At 47.2% G+C, this 17,396-nt stretch overlaps 1 protein-coding gene across 23 annotated transcripts in view; it reads right to left on the bottom strand.

The window, feature by feature from the left end:
* MAGI1 (membrane associated guanylate kinase, WW and PDZ domain containing 1) overlaps positions 1 to 17,174 on the bottom strand; it is a 362,679-nt gene extending 345,505 nt beyond the window's left edge. For all 23 annotated transcript variants that reach the window (XM_072875929.1, XM_072875931.1, XM_072875932.1 and 20 more), the window contains exon 1: positions 16,441 to 17,174. In XM_072875929.1, coding sequence (XP_072732030.1) covers positions 16,441 to 16,726 — 286 coding nt within the window. In that variant the 5' untranslated portion in view covers positions 16,727 to 17,174. The remainder of the gene's footprint in view (positions 1 to 16,440) is intronic.
* Positions 17,175 to 17,396: the final 222 nt, after the last annotated feature.

Genomic DNA, 17,396 nt, shown 5'->3' with positions numbered 1-17,396 from the left:
AATCAATAAATAAATAAATAAAATAATACAACCCAAAACCACACCAACAAGAACTTAAGGTGATAGGTGTATGCATCTTTTAATTCAAAAAGTCAGGCCGAGCTAAATAAAAGGAGTACACATGAGAAAAGCAAGGCAGTATCACCCTGCAAGCAGCTGAGGAATTGCTGCTATTGGCCTCTTCCCACTGTGAAATCCTGGACACCGCGCTCAGCCCCCACCAGACGGCTTCTGTCTTGGCTAAAGCAAGGCTCAGGCCAGAAACTCGCGCTGCCGTTAGGAGTGCAGCACTCGAGACAAAATGCAGAGCAGAATTTAAACTACTCAGTCAGTTTAGTTGCAGACCACAGGCGTACAGTCCATGCCTTTCTGTTTTTACCTGCACAACTTTATTGTAAATTGGGTCTTGTCCCCAGGGCTCCATATTAAAGAAGTTGCTCATACAACGAATCAAGAGTCAGAAGCTTTGGACGTGTCATGACAAATCCTACCAAATGTAAATTGGTATAATATACAGATTTACGCTTGCTTACATGGCACTAGAAATGGAAAGGCAGTAACAAACTGCTGCACAGGCTCCCGACGACAGTGATGATAAGCCTTGCTTTTTTAAGGCTGAAAGGAGATTCTGGGGAAGGAAGATAAATCAAAATGTGGCATCTTTGAAAGGGGAGCAATGCGGGAGCTAAGCCCCAGCAGCTCCACAAACACCCATCTCTCCCCAGGAAAATAGACTTTGGTGTTATTCAGTACCTAAGTTTTGCAAGAGTTTTTATTCTAGTTAAAATTGCATGAGTGCTCATTAACTTTAATGTTGTGTGCTTTGCCATACCCACACCTAGGGATGCTGAACCCTGCAAGCATACGCCTGGCATGTTCACAGAGGGACTAGTCCCTGCTCACACAGCCCTGCACCCCCCAGAAATGGGCCGCAGGAGGACGCTGCCTTCGCTGCCATTAGACCTGACCTTGCAAACATCCAGCAGCAGCCCCAGGCACCATGTCCCCAGCCAGGCACCCCGGCATCACTCGCCCCACGAAAGCCACCGCTGCCAGAGCCCAGGCAGGGACAGCGAGCAAAGTGGGACAGGGCCCCTTCCAAATACCGAGGCTAAAACAGACCGTGCACCTGCCCTCTCAGCTTGCACAGTCTCACACAGAATTCGCGTCTGTATTCTCTAAAAATCAGAACCCCCCCCTCCAAAAAAAAAAAAAATCTTGCTGGTATGTCAATTATTACAAATGCTGCTGATCAGGTGCCTGCACCCATGTGCTCAACTTGCATTTTAAAGGCATTTACTCCTACATTTTGGGACATTCTCTTGACCCAAGATATTAAATAAACCAAATGCATTGAGGTCGCTTCCCTCCATACAAGTAACAAGGGGTTTTATTAGCACACCTCTGGTGGAGTATTAACTAGCTCTAGTGTTTTGCTGGGAAGAGACTGCATTTAATCTGGATTGCGATTGGAGAGGAGGAAAGAAAAAAGGTCTTCAGAGTAAATATGGCACCAATATTAAAGAAACGGGTTAATTATCAACCACAGGCATGAAACTGTGGGAACACGACAGCAGCCCAGTCCTGCTTGTGATGATGCTGGCTGTTGGACAAGCAGAAAGCAACCCAAATACGTTGCAAGAGGAAAGGGACTAAAACTCTTGCTTTCTTACAAAAAGAAAGAAGTTGGTTTTGCAGTAAGTATCTGCAGGGTATTTAGGGTGCACTGATTTTATCAGCCAGAGATGCAACAGCCAGCAAGACAGGTTTAATATCCACTAAAAAAATATTTTATGCCCCATATCAGGGAGCTCTGTAGGGTTCAGAAATGGATCAGACATTTCTTCACATAACAAGAATAGCCAAAGGCAGCATCTGATATTCCACAAAAGGCAACAAACACTATAAACAAGGTATATAAAGCCTCCACGCTTCCACGCATAAACTGCGTTCTGCCTACAAGAGATCAGGACATTCTCCCAGGGACAGGTTATTCTCACCAGTGGGTGCCAGTTTCTAATGCTATCTTCTAAACCAGATGATATTAACCAGTATTTGCAACAGGAAAGCAACTGAGAGGACAGCTCACCTGAATCTGCAGTGACACATCCTACACCAAAGGAAACAGCATCATTCTGGCACAAAGTTTATTTCCGAAACCACCCATGGCAAGAAAAACAAAGCCAGAACCCAGAAAATTTGTAACTGTTACTTTTTTTAAGTATCGTTTTAGAGGAAAAAACAACACTGTAACAAATGCTAAAAGGCAACAAAGGACTAGCTACAAAAAAAGTCAAAATATCACATCAGCCCAAACCTACCAAAAATGAAGGGATCATAGCAGATAAAAGAAAAACAGTATTACAAGAAAAGCGGGTAAAAATAGAAGTGTCAGGATATGACATGCCTTCAAGTTATAGAAAAAGCATCTGGATTGTCCTCAAATCCCCTCCTGACTGCTGTCTAACTCGGTAATCATTCCTCTTGAGCAACAGGGTTGTCTCCAGCAGAGCAGTGGGGCAATGCTGATTTCTTTTCATCCGATGCCATTCGGGGCAAAGCACCTTCCACTCAGAAAGGGAACAGTTTGTGCCCTCGGTTTCACAGACCTGGGTGCAGCCCAAAGCCTGCCTTTCGGCCAAGTTTGGAAGACACCAGCAGTCGCGCACGCGACCTCCTGCTCGTGGCCCCGGGAAGGACCCGTCTCCGGCCAGGGGAGCTTCAGCAGGGCCACCAAAAAGCAGCTCTGCAAATTAATACACTGGTGCAACTCATTCTAGGTGAAAGGAAGAGCACAGAAAGCCTCATCTCGGCCTGTTAAGGCTCCAGAAATATAATCTCCACCTTATTTTCAGAGCCTGCCATTTATTGAGCATGGCTAAGGAGACCCACTTCTCTTCCACAGCCTCTTCTTTCACAAGCCCAAGTGCAAGGCTTGGCAATACATCCACACAGGATACGCACCACACAGTGTGCTGCTCTGTGCAGGGTCACTTGAGCACAATGATAACTTGAAATCTCTTTTCTTTTAAAAAAAAAAAAAAGAGAGAGAGCGCGAGCGCAAAAAGCCTTTTCAATTGAGCAATTTTTACTTTTACAGCAGTTACAGCCAACTGTATGGCTCTGTACCTGCCCGTGTATGTCCTTCTGCAAAAGTGACAGCTACAGAGAAGTAGCTGAAAACGTTTAAGCAAAAAATGGCTTGTCATTTTGTGAAGCGTTAACACAGCTCAACACTTTTAAAGGACATTACAACGACTTGGCTGTGGATACAGACTTCCCAGCTTAAATTATGGATTTTGCAACGCTCTGAACATCACTTCTGAAAAGCAAAGACCTTGGAGTGTTCCTCCTCTGTCCTCCCCGTGGTCCCCAAAGTCTGAACCAGGGAGATATCTGACTTTTCATGTCTAAGCTAAGGTAGTGGTGGTGGTGGGGAAAATCCCCATTCAATAGAAAGCTGAGGAAAACAAACCCAAGCAGCTGAGTATGAAAATTAGATGAAGTCCAAAGCCATCGAGTGTGAGCCTTAGGACAGAGAAACAGTCAGGCAAGCGCACAAATGCCTTCCACGTGTTCTGGATGGAAAGAAACTGAATTTTTTAAAGACTAACATGGAAACTGCTTTAAGCAATTTGTCATTTTCAATAGAGGTTCTGCAGTAAAAGAGAGATTTCGACAAGTTAAACAACTTCCTACCAGAGCGGCTGCATGCAATGTTTAAACTACCTCTTGCAGACTTCTTAGAAAAGGAGTATTTCTAATTTTGCCATTCAGGAAGACTTTGAAATGTCACTGCTGTTTGATTTGACCAGTGAAGAGGAAATGCAGAGCTGAGAGAAGGGAAAAACAGTGCAAATACCATTCTGTATTTTTTAACTTGGTTTCAGGCAGCTTGGTGAGCGGGTGCTAAGAAGTGTGAATATTGCTCATTTACCTCCAAGAGGGGGAAGCTTCAGACATATTTTCTGTAAATGTTACAACTTAAAGCTCACCTGGATATTACAAGGCATTGATGTGAAATACCATCTGAAAGAGAGCTGAGTCTGAGAGCATCTTTTTGCTAAACTTGAGCTAGAAACAATGGTTTTATGGCAAAAAGTCCTCTGAACATGATCCACTGCAATGCATAATAATGCTGAGGTCTGTTCTATACCACAGTCTTTGAGGAAAAATAAATACACAATAAATACTCCCCATTGTTTCTGCCACTGGTTCAGACAGCTATCAGCATTCAGCAGCGCTGCTGCTGTGTCCGAATACGTGAAGGATCTGGCCTTTAGAGGCCCTGATGAAGTTTTGCTTATCAGTTGGTGATGCTAATGGGAGGCTTTGCTCAGCCGGGAGCTCAGGGAGGAGCGGACTCTGCCTGACACAGCCCACAGGTTGCTGGGAAGATGCTTGAGGTTTATAAAAACAGAGGAACAGGAGCAGAACAGCAGCAAAAATCAGCTGCGTGACTACTGTTTGTAAAATCTACCTCCATCTGCAATCAATACAGAAAAAGAGGAACACATTTTGATTAAAGTCTGTAAGATGGCTAAAAAAGTCCCTAAATTTTTAAAGAAAAGTTTAGGGAAAGAAAGTTAATCTTCCTGGTGAGCACACACCCCCGGACCTGGAGGGCGGGAGGTGCTGCAGGCAGCAGAAACCAACCAACAAATTACTGTATCCAGCACCTCCTGAAATGGGCTCCAGCCAGGCAGCTGATGTAACCTTCCCTGCCAATTCAATTGTACCGTGGAAAAATACTTGTGCTCCCAGCCAGGGGCAAGATCCCATCCGGGCAGCTACAGCTACGTCAGACGCTGTACCGAATGAGAGAAGACGACTGAAAATAAGAGTTAACTGTGACAAGCCAGTTTGGGAGCCAGGGTTTCCTTCTTTTCCCCAGCACCCTTGGGGGAGAGCAGGCAGCACCGTTACAGCAGGATGCAAAGACAACTCACCCACTCGCTCTCGGGACTCACACCAGCGCAAAGCACGGCCGTCCCAAAGCAGGGCACAGATGACCAGGCCGAGTTACGCACCAGCTACACTAAATCAATTTGAAATAGATTTTGGTTAATCCGCTGCAACCTCTTAACGTCAATGAGCTCTTCGGGATTGTGACAACTTGCCCGGCTTTTAGGCAAACAGCAATTTCCACACTGGTTTAGGCAAGCCTCAGCACCGATTATAGCTTTTTACACGCAGACAGAAAGAGCCCTCTGCGATATGTTACGTTGGCACATGCTTAAATTTAAGCGCTCTCATTTTTACTGGGGCTTTTCTCATGTCTAACAGTTTCAGCAGATCCAAATTTACATACTAACTGCTTACCAGTCTGCGATGTGACTAAGATATCCTATCCCAGATCAGAACTATTTTAAAAAAAAAAAAAAAAAAGACTGTATTTAACTCCTGGAAAAACTGATATGTGTGTATTTCCAGCATCAACTAATACAACTGGAAAATTGGCAACAGAAAACAAAAATAATGGAAAAGACACCTTGGATAGTCCCTAGGTCATCTCTTTTGCAGATAAAAATTTCAGCCTTTGACATGTTTTACAAGCACACAGTAAAAAACCTATAGGGCATTTCAAATGGAAACTTTGTCATGGCAAACCTCCACCTGAGCAGGCCAGGCTGGCAATGCAGAAGGGAGCTGCTCCAGCTGAAGCAATTTATCCATTTCCCCTGTTTTAATGCAGATCTGGGAAGCAGCAGAGCCCCACAGCACAGCGATGGGGAGCTGAGATTTGTGGGTCCACGACCTTGCCACAAGCATCCCGGCTGAGTCACACAGCCTTTGTGCTTGGCTTCCTTCCCCCCTCCAAACATCACCTGGGGTCTTTTTAGTCCTCACTCTCCTTCTCCTGCAAAGCATCCAGGCAGGGACAACTCCCTCCGGTTCACGTGCTGCCTGGCACAAGAGGGCCCCAAACTTCACCAGGCTTGAAAGACTGCCATCGTGCATCCACGTATTCACCACTTCTCCCACCCTCATAAAGAAATTACCTTCTGTTAAAGAGTAACTGCCACCTGCCTCCGGCATGAGGGAGCTAAATGCCACTTTATTGCCTTTAAAATGCCAGAGACCTGTGTGCATGGTGAAACTGGGCACCTTTCCGAGATAAAGTTTATAGGTGTGCTCTAGCTTTCCCTCCTGCACTCTCGAAATGACTCACAGGGCCCAGACAAAGGTCTAGATAGCAGCTGCTCCCTGCACTTGTCAGGAAAAGGGAATCTGGATCTTCTTCAGCAGCCATGTCGCATAACCCCCTTAGAAAGCAAGAGAGGTCTCATGAACGAGCTGTCTTTCAAAACCAACATGTTCCTGCAGGTGATTTACAGGACAAGTATCGCTCAAACGGTTTCACCATGGGAACACCACAGAAGCAAATTCAAATGTTTTTACAGGATCAGAGGCTGCCCATGCATCTCCTGATGAGGTAATGGGCATGGGAACCATTCTTGGCCATAATGGTGGTAGTTTCATACTCTTCAGCTTTCAAACAGCTGTGCCGACAACAAATTTTGCCACTTATGGTGAAATCCATGGCATTGGCTGTTTAACAGCCTGAGCTGCTGGAGTCATGGGGTTAGTTTCCACTAAAAAGGAAAAAAAAAAAAGAAAAAGAGACAAGAAGAAGATATTCTGGAACTCTTCATTGAAGCAGCTTTTGACAATCTGAATGCTAAAGTCCAAAAATTAAATATATATATATTCATATATACACACCAGTCACATGTTCGAAGAGCCTCACCCAAGAATTCAAACTATTTTGATAGGTAATACACAATATCTTCTCAAGCTCCTCCTCTTAGGCTGGGTGCAGGCTGTGTGTAGATATAAAACTTTCCCTATACGTAACCTCCCCGAGCAGCCAACCCTTGGACCAGCACAGCCCTGGTGTCCTCAACACCCTGCCTGGGTTTTGCCCAGAGCAGTTCTGCGCCTCCCGCAGAAAGCCAGAGACAGACAGTTAATTGCCTCACTCCACGTGTAGTAAACGAAGCTTCCTGCCACATGAAGGATTTATATAGACTATGGTTAAGTTCAGACAAAAAAACCTCCATGTGAAATTAGGTCAACAATCTCGGGCTGTCCATACATCTTCATTTGAAAAAAAAAAAAGAAAAAAAAAAGAAAAAGAAAATGGGGTAATACAGCTCTAGTAAATGTAGAAAAGTATGTCAGCTCAGATCTCCATCTGATTAATAATAGCAGATGGTAGGTGACAAGGAGGACTCCATAGTGCACACAGACTATACAAAAGTTGACAAAACACTACGTACCATTGCTAAGCAAGTTTGATATTTGCACATAAAACAAATACACAAAATTTGCTGGGGTATGGGCAGAAGACAATCCAACAACAAAAAAGCCATCCCCTCCCAATAAACAAACAACTTACCAATATTCTTCAAAAACAACCAAATCCGTGATCCTCAGAGTGCCCCACTGTGAACCCAGCAGAGCCTCTGGACGTGCTCATGCAGACAGGCTGCTGCTGTTCCTCTCAACCACAACCGGTGCACATTAAGAAGATATTCTATATTAGTCATTTCATTGTTTAAGGAAAAATGCGTACCAGGGAAAAGAGAAGGACATGATTTTTTGTTTTGCATCAGACTAATCCCTCTTTTGCCCTTAGGACAGGGAGAGAACAAAGCCCGGGCTGGACCGGTGGCTGCCAAAGCCCCATCAGGCGTCCTGTCCCGCAGCGCCTTCCCCAAGCACCAGCACTGCAAAGGGGGGAGACAGCTTGGAGATGACAATGTCCCCAAATCCAGCCAAACCACAGACTTCTCCTCCCCAGGCTCACTGGGGATCAGCTACGCCAGGGCTGTGCTGTGCCCCACGTCCCCCGGCTGTCCCCACGCTGCTGAGGGGAGCCGTGCAGGCTGTCCTCCAGCAACAGCCTGGAGGAGCACAAGTTATTTTAGACACCAACAGGATATTCAATAGCAAAGTTGCATCCTATATTATATATCGCCGTAGTCATTTAGGGTGCCCAGAGAAAGAAGATGTTTGTCTAGACTGCTCTGGGACAGAGGTCTGTCATCAGCTGGAAAGACAGCCACGCTCCTGGCTGATCCTGCAGAAAGCACTTGGCCACCTCTGCTTTTAGAGATGGCCTCAGCATCAGTAACAAATCCAGTAGTGAACAGGGAAATCCTTCCTCAACTTGATGCTTTTGGTATCTTTCACATATCTCCTGCTGCCCATCTCCCTCTCCCTCTCCTCCAGCCACCCTTGGCTTCCTGCAAGGCTCCGGTGAATTGTTCCTCGGCATGTCCAAGCCCCAGGAGCATTCTCCTGCATCCTTGCTGCTTAATTTGCTAAGTGGGAGTTCTACCCGCACCTCTGGGTAGAGGAGGGCGGGCATGTTCCTTGCTATTTTTCAGAAAAGTCTTTTCACAGTTATTCTGCAGCCCAGGTCCTCACCTGCCCAGTTCAGCCTGTTTGGGAGGTAACTTGCCCCTCTCTCATGCATCCAAATAAATCCGAGACATCTGTGTCTGTCATCAGTTTGGACTAACACCCACTTAGCACAGGCTCTGCACCACTGGAATAAGAGAAGTTGAACATCAAAGTTTTTTTCTGAAAGTACGCAATATCTGCACAGCTTTGTTTGTGTTGAGGGAGTGGCTGGATTTTAGGCAGCCTCTTTTTCAAAGGCTTTTTGTTAATAACTAAATGAAAAACCCAGAGTTGAGGTTTTTCCCTTAAAAAACAAGCCACTGTGATTAAGGATATGAAGAAAGAAAAGTCGGTCTCTTCCCAGCCTAATTGTACTGAGGCACTGACTTCAGGGCTCCAAAATTACACATGTATAATCCAAGACAATGAACTCTTTAGTCAAGGATTAGCAAACCATGCAAAACTGATTCCTTATTCAAATGCCTTCCAATTGTAAGGGCATCTGTTCCACTTTGCAAGTCATCCCAAAGGCTTTGTTTGTTTTTTTTTTCCTGTTCCATTATGAAGACAGGGCACTTTGCATTATTTTCACACTGTGTAATAAGTGCTGTTGTTTAGTCTAATAGGGGACAGTCAATGAAATCCAATAAATATTTTTACCTTATTTTTCTTTTAAGTTATGATACAAGCCTTCTCAAATATAAAAACAGGAACTGGTCTTAGTCAAAAGCCAAGTCTGTAAAAATGTAACCCAAAACATCAGGACCTGAAGAAAAAACTATTTTGTTTCTCCAAGGTCTACTAGGGGCAGTTAAAAAAAAAAAGAATTTATGCAGGTTTAAATAATATCACTAACACAAAACGGTTCAGCACAAATGATGCCAAAGTCAGGACTGGGGACTAGCAGAGAGAGCGGTGCCATCATTCCAGCCCGTAGCAGCAGAATAGCTCTGGAAACCATTTAAAATGTCACAGGAGGAAGGATGGATGGAGTGTCTGACCTTTGGAAACTGAAAGGTGGATCTCAACAAAAATATCCCAGCTACCCTGAGCCATGCTGCTCCTGCAGGGCCAAGAAGGATGCTGGCCCACCTATTTGGTCTAGAAGGAAAAGCAAAAAAGAAAATAAAGAAAAAAGAAATCCAAATCTGCCAATCAGCCCAATGTAAAAGCTGCCAAGCTGCTCTGGAAACAGGCAGCCTCTTCCACAGCTCTCTATCAGATCAGTAGAAAACAAATTCTGGATGATAGCCCAGGCTTAGGTTTGTTTCCCAACACCAGATCCTTGCAGGGAGCCCCAAATTTAAACCATCGAACACACTGAACATGTGGATCTCAATGGGCTGCCGGCTCTGGTGGGACTCAGAGCCCCCCCTGTCAAACCACCACCGCAGCTAAGCCAAAGCAAGTTGCGCAAGACCGAAATATAAAGCAAGAAAACAAAATATCAAGTGTCAAGAGAGACAGAGAAAATGATGACAGCGGTGAAAATTCTGTTTCTGCAGGAGCTGGTCTTGCACGCTCAGCAGCGCTGTCACTCAGCGCCAAAAAGCTGCTGTTTTCTCTGTCCTGCAAGCGGTGCCTCCAGTGACAGGGTAAGGGGAGCGGATAAGATCTTCACAGATCATGGGGGGGGACGACCCATCCCTTTGCCCTTGGTGTGAAAAGGTCACTTAATACTCAGTTTCTAAAAGGCAAAAATAAATTTTTTTCCACAGCTGAGCTAGAGAAAAACTCTGCAGAAATACGGAGCGAGAGGATCCCAAATTTTGCTGCTCCAGGAGTTGGGATGCGGAGCTGGAAGGAGCTCAGAGGGGATGGAGGGGTCTGAGTACCAGCCCTACAAGTACCACTGATTGCTCACGGTAAGGATCCCTGCCTTCCACTAACGCTTTGTCTCAAACTCTTCATAGTCCTCCTATAAATTCATGGCACTTGCTCATACAGAACCAGTACTCCATGCTTTTCACCAAGAAATTTAAGTCGCAGCATACAAAGATTAAAACCCGTACGCCTTGATTTACGCGTTCCACTCAAAGTCAGAGGAAGTGTAAAAAAAACCCAAATACTTCAAATAACTAGCAAGCATAGCTTGTGGCTGGACGAAAGTAAGGGAATGTAAATAACAAACCTGGTCAATTATTTTAAAAAACCTCAATAGAGGTCCCAAGGATCCCACCCTTGCCCACAGCTCAGACCTTGCTAATGCGATAGAAAAAGCCCTTGAGGCAGCAGCATCTTCTCAGTTTCCACATTACCTTCAAATTGAGCGAAGTTGAAACCTAACAAATGAGAGGTGTGTTGGCTCAAACCATCAGTTCTGCACAGCCATGAAAGTGCTACTCCGCAGATCTTTACACCTTAATGTAGCTGCCCTTGAGCAAGTGTTTTCCCTGTGCATGCATGCACTGTCAAAGGAGTAGGGGTATTTCTCAGGCATCAGATAAAGAGATACAGAAACAGCAGAGAGATCCATGAATGATCACGGCCTAGACCAGAGAAAAATGACAATCCCAAACACGGGAACACAATGAGCTATTGATGGTTTGGCTTTCAAACCTGTTAAAAGAAGTTATTATGTTTCTAACAAGACACATGGAAGATGAATCTTAAATCTCACAATAGCAGGTCAATAATTCAGTCATGCAGGAGTTGTAACTTGGTCTTAAAAAATAAACCGAAACAACACACAGGATGGTGTTAACATCTTATTTTGCAATGATGCTGAATGACTGCTCATAATTAGACTATAATTGTGATTTAATTGCGCTGTGATCTGACTAGCCATAAGGAGGGAGCCTGGAGTCCCATCTCAATGGGTGGAAAGATTAACCTTGTTGTGGAAAACATAATCCCATTTCATGCCATTAAAAGGATCACATTAATTCTTGAAAATTTTTATAACAGAGAAGATGTGGCACTTAGGCTCCAACGTCCATCTCTGGGGTGCTACCGCATAGCTCTGGAGAGGATGGATGCCTGGTTTGCTACAAGCAGGATGAACCTCTAAATCGTGAGAAGTACTGCACTGTAAATTCAGGCATAGTAAAGATAAGGTCTTCCTCACAGCTGTATTTTAATACACAGACATACACATTTCATGACTATTAACGCAGTACTACTATAAAGAAAGATTACCGATTTGTAGCAAAATATATTAGAAGTGATGCAAAAAAGAGATTCTGCCTTTTTTTATTTTACGTTTCAGTAGTGACTAGCCCTGCACAATGCTCATCCCAGCGGGTCAGTGTCAAAAACAGGCCTTATAAATCTAAAATGCAGGAACGTCTCCCAAGTTTTCGGATGGCAAATCTTTCACTCCACTTCAAATCCACTTGGGTCCTAAAAGAATTCGGGTCAAATGGAAAAACGACTTCCAGAATTCACCGTGCAAGTGACTAGCACTCAGCTACGCAAAGACTGAAGGAAAACACTTTTTGGAGCTCATGCGTGATGCTACAGAAGTAAACTAGGACCAGCAAGAGCTCACTCTCTGAACAGCTTTTCCCTTCACTGGCCCAAGGGAGGCAGCTGCCTGCACATTAAACCGAACGCAAGCTCTGCTACATCTGAGGGAGGCACGCGTGCATCAGCGCTCGCTTTCGGTCTCTGCAATGCCAGGCACCGGCATAACCTACTTAGCGTGGGATGCTCAGTGTCACCCACTAACAAAGTGACACTCTGCTTCCCAGTGTTCGCTAAACTACTGAACACACAAAAACTTACAGATGCATCAACTTTTCTTTATGTTCTACAAAAAAAAAAAAACAACAACACTCCAAGACAGCAATTCTCTACAAACTCTCTCAGGAAAATAAAAGGAAAAGGTCCGAATACCAGCTCATACAAACTTTTTGAAAGAAGCTGGTTTCGTTCAGACTAGTACATGTAACCGATTTCAACATTTCATGATCACCTCGTATAGCAAAAGCCAGCCTGACTTTGAAGCGTTGAGTCACTGCACCGTATTTCAGAATTTATCTTAGGGTCAAGTTAATGTTTGAAAAGAAACAAATGCAGCTGATAGTGCTGGGTAAACAGTGACCGTTTCTGTTTGGGATCATGCCTGCTCCTGTTTGCCCTGCGTAGGACTAAAAAAAAAAGAAAAATAAAAAGCAAAAAAAAAACCCCACAACCCCTCCCTACTGTGGGATCGTCCCAGCTGCAAAGTACTATGAAAATTATTAATTGCATGAACTGATCTCAACACCTCCTGGTTTCAAAGCAATTGGTCATTTAGAGCTTGGGATCCTGAGACTTTTTAGAGAAGCAAAGTGTTGAACTGAGAACTAAAAAACAATTTAAGTGTACAAACATATTAACTTTGACAGTTTCCCATAGCAAGCTTCTGGGTTGGTATGATTTGGCACAGGTCATCTAACCAAGGAGCAAAAAAAAAAAAAGGCCACAATCTGAAATCTCTCTGAATGTGCCCATCTCTCACTGAGGGAGAAAGAAAACCCAGACACATTGCCTTAAACAAAACACGGTCAATTTTTTATAGATACAGCCTTAATTCTTCCCTTGTGAAGAACGGCATGATAAACTTTTGTTCTGTTGTGCTGGACTTTGTTAATCGAGATACATAAGAAGAAACAGTGTACCCAATTTTATTATTGATTTATCCAAGTGAGCTATATATTATCGATTTATCCAAGTGAGCTATTTTGAAAAACGTGAAGCGTATTCAAGGAAGCTACAATATTCACAATACAGCCAAGAAATCATTGTGTTAAGGCAATGCCAGCTTTACACAAGAATATGTGACCACTGCTCCCATAATTCAATCTATTAATTCTATACTCTCAGACCAAGTAATAATAAAAATGCATTTATTAACTCCACAGGAGTTAATTGCCAATTTCATCAGAATTTAGGCACAGATGTAAGATGGAAACAGTCAGTCATAAAAGCACTACATGTTAACTAAGGTTTTTTCACACATTTGACAGTTCTGAAAGTTACTAAGATACATGGCAGCAGATTCTTCCTCTCTCCCCCCAAAAAAGAGGCACTAGAGTAGTATATTTTTTTGCAAACATAATAACAAAAAAGGGGGCATATGGGGAAAAGAAAGGGAAAGCTTTGTTAACGTTCTTGAGCTTTCCTCACCCTTTCTCACGGGGTAAAGCAAAGGACCAAGAAATCCCATATGAGCAGTATTAAATACTGTTATTCCAATTAAGCAAATTCATACAGGTTCCCCCTTTTTGTACTTTGTGGGAACCTATTCAAACTTACAACTCACAAAAGCAAGAAAAAATATTGCATGTGGACCTGTAAGTCTGTAAACCCTAGTTTAATGATAAAGCCCATGCATAGCCTATTCCACCTATGTTTCACATCCCAGTCCCTTGTCTTCCACTAAGTGCAAGGTCAGAACAGTTATTTTCTCTGTTCGTGCTTGCAGATGACTGACTTATTTATAGTAAATTTCCTGTTTTTCCAGCCTTGTAAATGTCATACAAAATAGACAAGGCAATAAAACGTATGCATTTCCAGGCTAAATATTGCCCTAGCACTTCAGCACCAGTCGATTAGGCACCAAGAACTGGTAAGAGGAGGATAATCATAGTTAAAAATGTGTTTACAATCTTATCTTCCCACTCCTTTGCTGTCTGCTCTAGTGCCACACACGTCCTCTTGAATGACAGTTGCCATCCCCATAATGAGATTTTTAATCAACATAGAAGTAATGCATTTTAATTAAAACATTCTCCTTTTCTACACTTACGATCCTGATCCACGAGGGAGTTCCCTACTCTGTGCAGAACAGCGCGCAGATGCCAGGCTACCACTGACAGGCACAAGGAACTGCTTTCCAGACCACAAAAATATTTAGTGATTTTAAAAAATATATATTTCTAGTCTACATTCCTGTCTAATAAAGCATTAAAAAAAGGGGGGGGGAGAAAGAGGGAAACTACAATCTCAGTAACCAGGGGCTTAGTTCTCAAGTTCTCACCTCTGGATGAGGATGGTCCAAGGTTCAAGTGCCTGTCCTGACTCCAGGCTGGGTTTTGAAGCTTTTTCTCCCAAGTTCCAGGTAAACCCAACCAGTATGCTAAAACTCAGCTCTCTACCCCTTCTTTTGACCACAGCCTGGAGCTGAGACACACCTACCACTAAATTCTGTCATTTCTGGTATATTCCTATGACATGTTTCTATTTAGATTAACTAGTGTTTCCAAAACAACAAAAAGTTTAATCACAAATTGCTTGGTTGGGAAGATGTTTTTGACGCACCTTCCTTCATGCACCAACCCTGATCACATTGCAACATCAGAAGTTCCATTTTAACACTTCTGCTAAAACAATCAGCATGCAAAAAAAACCCCTGCCTAATTTCCTCATACTTTTCTTCATGCTTTTCTCCCCCTCCCGCCTGGGCAGGGAAACCAGCAGGCTCAGTTTCCCTCCCCACTTCCCAGTGAAGCAGAGAAAACGCAGCAGGGAAAATACACATTTGTTTAAAGAAAACTGTTTTTGTTGGGAGTTCGACACTGTTTGCTGGAATAATTCTACCGACTCTTGGAAATGACTACCAAGGAGCAGTGATTCGGTACATCAGCTCCGGGGCAGTTTTGAGCTGCCATTGCCCCCGCAGAAGGGGAGCAGGTGGTGGAGGGGGATTGCACAGCTCAGCTCGGCTCCTCTCCGACACCCCATCGCTGCGATCTGCTCCGGCACTGCAGCTTTGAAGGATGGCTGTGAAACAAGTGCCTGCAGCCCTCCGGCTCAGCTCATCACTGAGGGGACAAGACTTCAGGTGACGGTCCTGCCAGACGGCCATAAATTGTGTCTGCAGCGACCAGCTGGGTTGAACCAAGCACAGAACAAAAACCCTCTCGCACCACCAGCCACAGCAAAACCCCCAACTTTGGGATGTATACATGTCTGGATGACAAATAAACTTTCCCCTAGGGAATCTCGTGGGCGATCCGAAGAAAACTTCCCTTCCTGCCTCCACTTGGAGCTGACCCCGGGTGCTCCCCCACCCCGCACACCTCCAGGTGTCCGGCTGCAGCCCTGCTCATCCTCCCCATCCCACCAGCCTCAGAGCAGCTGCGGCAACACTAACAGTGTCCTAGCACTAAATTCAAGTCCTGCCCTGGAAATTACAAGCCCATCAACCAGGCCTGTTACGCTAACCTGTTGAGCGACTGTTGCGTGTACACGGATGCGAAGTGGCTTTTTTTTTTTTTGAATCTTGCATGGGAGGACTCTTCTTATCCTCTTCCCCAGCCAAACGGGAGAGCTACCTGTGCATGCCCTCACCTGCGCGCCGCAGGGCTGGGAGCACGGACGGGCCCTCACCTAGGGCAAACCGGGGCGGGGGGGGGGGGGGGAGCAAACCCGAGCTGACTTTCAGCCAGAGAGGGGACTCGCCCTCGCAGGAGGGTCACAGCTTTTCCCTTCCCAAGGCAGCAGCCGGCAATCGCATGCGGCACTTTTTGAACAAGACTCCAGTCACCACCCAGCAGCGCGGCTGCTCGAAAGGATGCTCAGCTGCTGGAGGAGGGAATCTCCCCCACATTCCCCCCAGCTGCGGGTCTGCCTTGGCCGCTCCGGGGGTCAGCCCCGGACACAGGGCTGCCCTCGCCACCCGTGGGTGCCCCCGCCACCCGTGGGTGCCCCCGCCGGGAGCGCTGGAGGCTCCGTGGTGCCTTAGGGGAAGTCTCACGCAATCGCTCGCTGTGCTTAACGCAGGCCAGAAAACTGCAGGGAGACTGCAGACTGACTCAGGACGTTAAGGTGCCCGCGCGTAAGTGCACACGGTAAAGGTGCGCACACGAGTGTGCGCAAACCGACGCGCACTGAGACACGCAGCGCGTGAGTCCTTTCGGGGTCCTGCGCTGCCCCCAAGGGCTAACGTTCGCCTCTCCCTGCCGTACCGCGCTCGCCCTGGGCCACCCGGCACCGCCGGAGGGGCCCTCCGCCTCCCCCGCGGCCCCGTGGGCAGCGCGGAGGGGGTCCGGCCCTCCCCGGCCCTCCGCGGCCCCGCGCCCGTCCCGGCCGCGCTCGCACCTTGTCGGACGGCTTTCACCGCGATGGGGTCCTTGCAGCTCCGGATCACCTCCAGCACGTCGTAGCGCGGCAGCCCCGAGACGCGGACCCCCTGCACCTCCAGCAGCAGCTCCCCCTCGCTCAGCGCCGCCTCGCCGTCCCCCGCCACCGCGCCCGCGTAGGGGAACTCGCCGTGCTCCGCGCCGCCGAGCAGGGCGAAGCCCAGCTGCCCGCCGGGCCCGCGGGTGAGCGAGCACTGCCGCACCCGACTGGCCCAGTGGTTCTTCTTCTGGACGACGCGCGACATGGTGCTGCGCGGCCCTCCGCGCCCGCGGAAGCGCGGTAAGCAGGTGCGCAGGGCGCGCCGGCCCGCTGCCTCATAGACCGCGCCGCCGCCGGCCCCTCAGGCCATCACCGCCGGCGCCGCGCCCCGCTCCGCCCGCGCGCGGCCCGCATGGCTCCGCGCCCGCGGAGGGCGCGCGCCCGCCTCCCGCCCTCCCCTCCGCGCCGTCCCTCGCCCGTGTTACTAAAAAAAATTCGAAAGGGAAAAAAAAAAAAACACAACAGCGCTGAACAAGCAAACGCGGCCGCTCCTCGCCCTCCCGCGCCGCTCTCCTGGTTTGCTGCCCCTCTCCGCGGGCGCTGCGCGGGGCGCGGAGGCGGCGCGCGGCGCCTTTAAGGCGGTACAAAGACCCGCTTGTTTTGTTACACTTCGCTCCGTCCCGCTCCGCCGCGCTCCGCGCCGCCGGCGCAGGCGCCCTGGCACACCCCGCCCCGGCCCGGCCCGGCCCCCGCCCGCTCCCCGCCCCCGGCGCGGCCCGGCCCGGCCCGGCCCGGCCCCCCCGCGCCCCACGTGCGAGCCCCGGCCCGGCCCCGCGCCGCTGCCGCCCCGCTGCCCCCCGGCCGCGGCGCCGGTGCGGGCCCCGCTCCCGCGGAAAACTTCTCCGTGCCTGTGCCCCTCGGGTGGAACCTTCAGC

The sequence above is a fragment of the Ciconia boyciana genome, chromosome 11, assembly GCF_034638445.1.
Source record: "Ciconia boyciana chromosome 11, ASM3463844v1, whole genome shotgun sequence".
Taxonomy (NCBI): domain Eukaryota; kingdom Metazoa; phylum Chordata; class Aves; order Ciconiiformes; family Ciconiidae; genus Ciconia; species Ciconia boyciana.
This window is presented reverse-complemented; position numbering and strand designations above follow the sequence as displayed.